Genomic DNA, 9,107 nt, shown 5'->3' with positions numbered 1-9,107 from the left:
GTGGGCGAGGTTGGAACATGAAAGTTGAATTCTACACGCTACCAAATTGCCGCGTAGAAGAAATATATGCAGCATTACATACGCAGGACATAGTAAGGCACGTGCCATGCTCACTTGGCCTCCCAACTTTCAATTGCCGTCAAATCATTCCCACACTTTTAACTTTCGCTTGGATAATTCATACTTCCTCCATTCAACTCCACTCTACCTATTTCTATTTTTTACACTATTTAAAAATGCACATTCAATCTCGATTTTCTTTTAATACATAAGTGAAAATATATTCATGTGGGATCTTGTTTGATTCGTCTTTACGAGTACATTAAAAATATCTAACTTTTATAATTTTTGTAAATACGTAGCTAACGATATTTACCGCGTAAAATACGCGTTGACGAACGTGAAAAAGCAAAGTGGTAGAGTGGAGTTGAATGGAGGAAGTAATTGTTTCTCCATTTGACGGTGCTTCTGTTTGACGCGATAGACGGGTATATTTGTTTATTACTATAGATGAGTCAAATACAATAAAAGTGGTGACATTTTTTGTCCACACCTCCCTACTTATTGTTTGTCCTATTAAAAAAGTAGTATTGTAGTTGACCCGTCTTTCATTATAGACGGATAGTGTCCGTCTATAATGAAAATTTGTGATTAAATCGTTCCTTAGATAAGATTATTGATGATTTTAAGATGAAAGTCACTAAAGAATATTAATAATTAACCCTTGTTTTGATAAAATTTTAAGTTAAGACTTGAAAATTCAAGACTTAACTTAAGACTTTGAGTGAGTCTTGATCCCATTTTAAAGGGAAATTATCCGATTAGTGGATTTCATCTGTCATTTGTTTTGTAAAAAAAAATGAAGTGAAAAGTAGAGTCTAAGGTGAGTTTGACGGATAATATATAAAGTCTGAGGTGAGTCTGAGACGAGTTTGGACAATAAAGAAATCATAAAAGTTAGTAGAAAGCTGATTTGACAGAGTCTTACTGATAAATTGATAATCATACCCTTACTCCGTCTCACTCATTTGTTATCATTTACTTTTTAAACACTATTTAAACAAAAAAAAATTAAATTTCTTTCAGTACATGACATAAAATATAATTATGAGTTATTTGATTATGAGTACATTAATAATATTAAAATTTTATTTTTACACTTATTTAAATAAAGATATTTACAAAATGAAATGTGTATCATAAAACATGTAAAAGGCAAATAATAACAATTGACTGCGACAAAGGGAATATTTGGTAATGCATTTGTGCAAGGTTATTTCTTTTTTGCACTTGTCGAACTTAGAACCGTTTTAAAAATTAAAGTTCAAAAATATAAGAAGTTTATTGTTTTAAAATTCAGATTTAAACTTATTCGTTGAAGTTATGTTATTTAGGCTCGAAAGAATGTCGGAAACACAAGTCATTCATTCATTAGTTATTCCTAATGGCGTGTTTAGTGTTAGGCCTCGTTTTGTTGCCCCTTGTAAATCTTGGGAGTTGGAAAATTCCATGAATTATAAAATTGGAACTTGTTTGGTTGCCTTTTTTTTGTCATAATGTAGGCATTCCATTTTCCAATGAGTTTCAACTCCTCCACAATGGAGGAGTTGGATTATCTAGCCCCCCTTGGTAATTGCAAGTTCCGATGTAATTGAATTTCTACATCGGCAACCAAACGAATTTTACTAATTCACGTGAATTTCATGTGGGAGTTTAATTCCCATGAATTCGATATTCCGATGGAATTGTATTCCAACGGGCAATCAAACGAGGCCTTAATATAGCAAATATAAAATTAAAAATCAAACACGCCATAAAACATTTCATATACGAAATATCGTGATGTCATTATCATTGAAACATGGTGATTGATGGATGCTATTTAAACAAGGTTCTTTAGGTTATAATATTAATTGTATCTGGTTTTAAAATAATTCTTATATAAAGCGATTTTATATAATTGGGTGGTTTGCACCCTGTTAAACCGGTTTTGCGATAAATTTATTAGAAACATCAAAATCTAAAATAGTTAGGCCCTGTTTGGTAAATAAAGGATTAATATTGGCAGAAGTAGATTGTAAAAGCAGATTATAATTAGCACATTCGATTAGCAGATTTTGTTAAAGGCGTTTGGTAATTAGCATATTTGAATTAGCAAATTATCTTAATCCTTTGTAAAATGACAAATAAGGACATAAATAAATTATTGACTAAATTAATTATTCTATAATATAGGTAGGATCAATATTTTTTAAGGGGTAAAAAGGTAAACATGCTTTTTTCCCAATCTACTATTAGAATATTTCAATATGCTGTTTACCAAACACACCAAATAGCATATTGATTGGTCAAATATGCTAAAAGTCTCAAATATGCTAATTTTTTTTTTTTGCAATTTACCGTTTACCAAACACCCCTGATGGAATCCTAAAGTGTGACATGGCAATGTTTCACACGCAAGAAGATGACATGGAAAGAAAAGGCACACTCTTGCGCGCGGAATGCAGAATGCTTTCCTCAATTCAACTTTGCGTTCCATATTTAACCAACCTTTCTTTGTTTTTCAAGTCATTCCACCTTCTTCCTTCCTTCCTCTTATTTCCTCCTTCCTTCTTATTTCCCAATTAACAATCAACAACAACAACAACAATTATATACTCCGAATTAATTAAATTTATGTTCATCAAATCAAATCCTAATTTATCCTCTAATTTTCCACATAAACCCTAAATTCCCAAATCAATTATTATATCTAACCCATCTCTAATCTCCACTCTATTCATCAATCTAACTCCTACCCAGATAATATTCTTTGATTTTACGACTGCCCATCTCGTTAATTTCTCCAGATAATCACATGGCGTGTGTGGCTGTTCGTACCTGTGGAGGAATAACAGTCCAATCAAGCAGGGTCACGGAAAAGGTCAAGTTACCGGGTCGGGTCTTTTTACCGGTCAAACCAATCCAATGCGCGGCGGTGATCGAGGTAGGGAAGCGAAAAACGACCGTTGGCGGGGCGGAGAAATTCGACCGTTGGATGAAGGAATCGGTTGGGGAAATAGTGAAGAATCTCAAGGAAGCGCCATTGTTCGTCCACGTATACGGTGGGGATGAGCCTGATAAGAGGTTGAAGACGGAGAAGGCGGTGGCGGAGGGGTGGGTCCAGTTAAAGGGTAAATGGGTAAAAGGCGAGGAGCCTTCCCCTGAAGGGATCATCTTAGTTGAAGAGCTTAAGGAGGATGAAGTGGGAATATATGAGGAAAATGAGGGGCAAATTGGGGAAAGTACAAAGGCATGGGGTGTGTTAATACAAGGGAAAGGTGATGATGGTGGTGTAGGTTGTTATTTGTTGAAGACTAGTAGAGTTGGTTGTGGTAATTTGGGATTATTTTCTACTCATTATTGTTTGGTTAAGGTTAAAAGTTTTAGGGAAAGTGCAAGATCACAACTTACTAGTTGTTGGTTGGCATAAGAAAAAAATGCACTATATTTTCTTGAGGATTGTTGTTTCAAGAAAGATTTGTGTTTGTTCAAGATGTACAAAGATCTCTACAATTAGCTAATGATAGAGTAAGATTATTATTGGAATGATTAAGTTACTTGATTAATGAGTTAAGGTCATGATAAGGCCCTAAACTTTACCATTTTTTTCCACTAAGGACCTATACTTTCAAACATTCCAATTAAGGACTTCACATTTAACTCCGTTAACATTAATTAGTTGACATGAAAAAAAAGAAACCTGAGTAGTATTACTTTAAGCTCAAACAGTGTATGAATAACCCAACAAGGGGAGTATCTCAAAGAAGTATTAAATACTACTACTATTGTTCAACCAAATATGGCCCATGTCCCATGATCGATGAAATTCGAGTGAGTGATGTCTTATGGCTATGGTGTAGACGGTAAAGAATGTGCGGTGTGTTGAGTAATGTATATGTGTGGGTCGATCGGTGAATTGACTTGCGGCTTTGTTGTAATGTGATGTTGGCAAAAAATGTTGCGAGGAATTCACGATGTTTTTTTTGGTTGCATGTAGTAAATCCGATGTCCATCGCCGAGAACGAGTAATCCGCTGGGTGATGTTAATTTAGCGTGTTTAATTAGGTGATTAGTGAATGGTGATTGAGGTTTGGAACTAATACGTCGGGATTTCTAAAAATCATGAATCATGATGGATGAACCCAATTCAAGCATCGATAATAGATTAATTTTAACATGAATAAAAGCAGATACTGAATGGCGTAAATTTGATCATCAAGCAAAAAGTTGTATGCAATAAACGAAAAAATGAGAATCAGACAAAAAGAGACCTAGCTATATTTTTGTTAAAAAAAAAAAAAAAAAAAAAGAGGAACTGAGAAAATTTCATTGAAGACCGTAGCAATTGTATGTTGGGTTATGGGTGGGGAAAGATGAAGAAAACCCCCACTGCTTACATGTCAGATGGCCCCATTTGTAAATTGCAGTTGTTTGGTTTTGCCGTCTAAGTTAACGGAATATACCACATGAATCCCTTAACTGTAAACTTTAAATGTTTAGGTCCTTAACTGAAAAAAAAATGCATAGTATAGGTCCTTATATTGCCCTTTACTAAGTTCAATGATGTAAATGGGATTAATAAATTAATGCTGTAAATGATTATTCATAATGTGCTATTTGAGAAGCTGGTTTGATTGACTACTAATATAATTATGAAAATTATGGACTAGTTTATCTTGTACTACATCCGTCTGTTGGTTTTTATTTATACTTATGTCATACAATTCTAAATCACTCTCTGACTTTGTTTGGCAATACAAACAAATTACTTATTTGACCAGAGTGGTTTATTTGATCGAAAATTCACGTAGCTTATTTTTGTGTAGGTGTTTAGAAAACGCCTTATTAGAAGCTTATTAGGTAAATAAGATAGCTGAAATGAATAGTTACTTGGGGTAATACGTGAGAAATAAGCTCTGAACTCGCTGAAAGAGTGGAAACCAACTTGCAATTCGGAGTACCGCCTACAAATTATTATGGAAAATTTTGAAACTGTTCGAATCAACTCTACGCCTTCAAGATTAAGCATAAAATAGAAAATGACACGAGCACTAAAGATACAAGATTCATTCCCTTTATCATTCTATGTTCAGAATTACTCTTGACACGGTTGTCGCAACCTATCAAAAATAAACCTAACCGGCCTAAACTTATGCAGTAGAGGTAAGTAGGGTATCGTATCCACAGGGAGGCGGTCGCTATCTACTTGTTATCTAGTCTGTCTACGGTTACAAATTGGGGGTTTTGATTAATTTGATTTAACTAAACTAATAGAACTAAATTTAGAACGATAAGAGAAACAACAATAAAAAATAGCAAGAATGAAATAGAGTGTGATCAAATAAGGAGAAAGATGCTAGGATGTCAGTTCACCATGATATTACGCAAATCAGCTAAAGGTAAGGTCAGTCGGTCTGTAGTGAGAAGGGTAGTGGAAAGGTCCTTCCGGTCCGCTATCTGCCCTAGATTCTTCCTAAATAGCTTCCGCTCTGATTAGGGTAGTCTATTGTTCATAACAGGTCTAATCATTCCAATCTTCCGATCTAGGTCTGAATTTAACCGGGTTAATTAATATAGTCGCGTGCACTCAACCAAGTAATTACTGTTATACTAGTTTTAAACCCGTGCAAATTGCACGGGCATGTAATTTAAAGATTATTATTACAAAATCTTTATAAAAAATCATGATTGTATATTGGAAATGTCTTTGTTGGTCAATTTGATCTTCTTTCACACTAATATGGCTTATTTGTCCTCTAATAATATTTGTCGTATGAGGATTGTTATGGGGAGCGATTGTTAAGTCTTGGTCGAAGCAGTGAAGCATCGTTCGTTTGGTAGAAGTGATTTTTATTTAATTTTAGACGATATTATTTCTTGTAGTAGTTCATTTATTGCTATTAAGTGGCTGTTTATAGGTAAGGAGTTTAATAAGGTTGCTCATGAACTTGCTCAGTTTATGCCATGTCAAGTTGGTAAACGTGTTTGGTCGAGTAGTGTCCCGTTGAACACTGTTAATGTTGCTTCACACGATTTATTATTAGTAAATGGCTAACCTATTTGAGGGGTTTCTTTCAAAAAAAAAATGGTTAAAAATATTTATTGATATTTATTCATAAAATATTAATAATGAATATCTCTAATCAAATTCAATCTTTTAATTAATTTTTTGAGGTCATGCTTTACAAAATTTGATCATAAATAAATTTAAAATATGAAAATGTGCAATGTGAGATATTTTAATTAAAGTTAAAAAAATAATTGGGATGGAGAAGGTAACCCTTTTAGTGATATTCTAAAAGGTTTGTCACCAATATAAAATATCAAGTTGTCAACGTAAAAGTTTACGTTAATAACTAATCGTGTTTGGACTTTTCATATTTTAGATTCGGCTTATTGTAAAGAGAGTTACTAAAATAAAAAGCGTAGCATAATGAGCTAAATAATCTATTATAATCTTGTCTTACATAAAAATTATACTCCCTTCATCTCATTTATATTGTCTTAATTTCTATTTTTTGAGATTAATTTTAGGAGAAAGGAAACAATAAAATTGGGATGAAGAGAGTATAAAACTGATTTTTAATGCAAATATGATTTTATTGATATGTGATTCTCGTCGTCCGTAATCGTTTCAGATAAAATACATTGTAATTATGTATTAAATTTCTTAATTACAGTATATATTTGTTGATTATTTAGGAAAAATTCATTGCAAGTATATTTGTTGAGAAAGAAATTAAATCACCTAAATTGGGACCCCTACCTTTGATCAGAAAAGAATTTTTTTTCCTAGAAATGTACGTAGTATATTTTTATGCTAAAAATAGAGCAGTGAAAATAATATGTGAAATAAAAGGTGAAATTATTTTTTTTTTTCAATTCGACCCTATCATTATTGAAAAAATGAATTTTTTTTCCTAAATATAAGGAACCAATGGGAATTCTTTAAAAGAGTTATATTTTATGCTATGTAGATATCATAATCATCTTAATAATAAAGATTATTAATAATGGGAAAATTGGTATAATCAAAATTGGGAAAATTTATATTTTATTATTTAATAGTTAGTATATAAAATTCTTGTTAAATTGCTAGTTTATTATTTAATATTTTTTTTTGCAAGATACGTACAAAACAAAAACATTTACATACAAAACATGGCGGTTTTTGCGAAATTAATTTAAGATTATTTGATGCGGGCCCCACTTTTACTGTTAAAAAAGAGAGGAAAAAAACTGCATATGATGATGTGGACGCATGAGAATGTTTGAAATGTTCTTTTATTTATATAGATAAGATTGCTGTAAAACAATTCTCACACTAAAACATCCTAAACTAATTAAAGCGTCATTATTTTACTATCATGGCTCCCCTAATCCCAGCAATTAGGAATTTAGCTACTCATAACGATGATAAAACTAATAACGATAGATGAAACTATATTAAACATGGTCTAAAGATGAACTAACATAAATTGCATAAACTAAATACTAAATCTAATAAGCTAACAACAATTAAGAGACAAGAGAATTAAATATTTGCAAAAAGAAATTAATACTATGAATTAAGTTGAATAGGAAGAGAGAAAGAAATTACACAAATTAAGATCCGGAAAATGAAAGGCAGGCGTCGAACAAGAGTAATGAATAATGAATGCTTAATCCTGGATACTGATTGAATAAATGAATTCTGAAGTTAATGAATTAAAACTGCATGATTAAACCTAATAGGTCTCTCCTTTTTATAAGAGAGATATTTATTAACCTAGATAAGATAACTAAAATAATAAGTAAATAAGTTTACGCCAAGAAAATCTTGCGTCAGATCACAGACTACTCGATCGAGCACAATGAAACTACTCGATCGAACAACTTCCAGCAAAATCCTATTGATCGAGCATAAAATCTACTCGATCGAGGAACCCCATAAATCCTCCTCTCGATCGAACATATCAGGAGTTCGATCGAGAAATCTTCATCATAAAAAAGGACTCGATCGAGCACAATGAAGCCAGCAAAGCTCTTGATCGAGTTAACTACCACTGAATCAGCACATAGGACGTTGATTTGCTTCCAAGACGATTTCATGCATCCCAAGAGAGAAGTATTCTCGCTCCAATTCCATCCATCTCCTAAGTCAAGCTATAGGGACAATTCCAAGCTCAGTTTTGCTCCTTCTGGGTCCATTCCTGCAATTAAAGCCAAACAAACCAAAGTAGACTATTCGGGGCATTTCTTAGCCTAAAACTACGGGAATCACATAGAAATGCGTGCAAAATAAGCACAAAAAGTCTATATAAATAGCACGCATCAAACTTCCCCAAACAAAACTTTTGCTTGTCCCCAAGCAAACTCACTACAACAAATTGTCACTTGCGCCACGAATTATGCCACGAGAATTTGTAATGCGTGGCTAAATTCTGCTTAGCCACGGGAAAAACTTATTCATTACTTTAGAAAAAAATCTATGCCATGGGATAACTTTTCCCGTGACAAAAAGTCATTTGCGCCACGAATTAGGCTACACCCGTAACAAATAATTATTTTAGCCACGAGCTATGTCACACCCGTGGCGAAATTTTATTTAGCCACGAAATGTTCCGTGACAAATATTTATTTAGCCACGAACTTAAAAAACCTGTGGCGAGTATCTTTTCCGACTTAATTAAGATATTTTTATGTTAAGACAAACCTAAAAATTGCTTACTTAAAAAAATACAAAATTTGAATGAAATTTAATCAAATATAAAAAATATGAAAATACATTTTAATATAAAATTTTGGAATCACTTTGATTAATTTAATTAATATTTTTTATTATTTTATTTACTTTAATAACAAATTTTAAAATGTTATAAACTTATATTTAAGAAAGAACAGTTAATCGTCTAAAATTTTTGATTTTTTTACAAATTAAATCACAATTAAGTTTTGTAGGTTTTTCAAAACATTAATAATTTAAGAAATTTATTTTAATATATAATTTTGTTTATTAAATTCGTGAATTTCTTTTAACTTCTTTTACTTTTTTAATTCAAACTTTATAATAATGAATAACAATC

At 32.2% G+C, this 9,107-nt stretch overlaps 1 protein-coding gene across 1 annotated transcript; it reads left to right on the top strand.

Annotated features, from left to right (window-relative positions):
* Positions 1-2,557: 2,557 nt before the first annotated feature.
* LOC141611747 (uncharacterized) lies at positions 2,558-3,604 on the top strand. Its single transcript, XM_074430358.1, has one exon. It carries the CDS (start codon positions 2,858-2,860, stop codon positions 3,470-3,472), a length of 615 nt encoding a protein of 204 aa, XP_074286459.1. The 5' UTR covers positions 2,558-2,857; the 3' UTR covers positions 3,473-3,604.
* The last annotated feature ends 5,503 nt before the right edge of the window (positions 3,605-9,107 follow it).

The sequence above is a fragment of the Silene latifolia genome, chromosome 11, assembly GCF_048544455.1.
Source record: "Silene latifolia isolate original U9 population chromosome 11, ASM4854445v1, whole genome shotgun sequence".
Classification (NCBI taxonomy): Eukaryota; Viridiplantae; Streptophyta; class Magnoliopsida; order Caryophyllales; family Caryophyllaceae; genus Silene; species Silene latifolia.
This window is presented reverse-complemented; position numbering and strand designations above follow the sequence as displayed.

Excerpts from the sequence above, each read along its gene's own strand:
- LOC141611747 (XM_074430358.1), top strand. The coding sequence starts at position 2,858 with ATGGCGTGTGTGGCTGTTCGTACCTGTGGAGGAATAACAGTCCAATCA.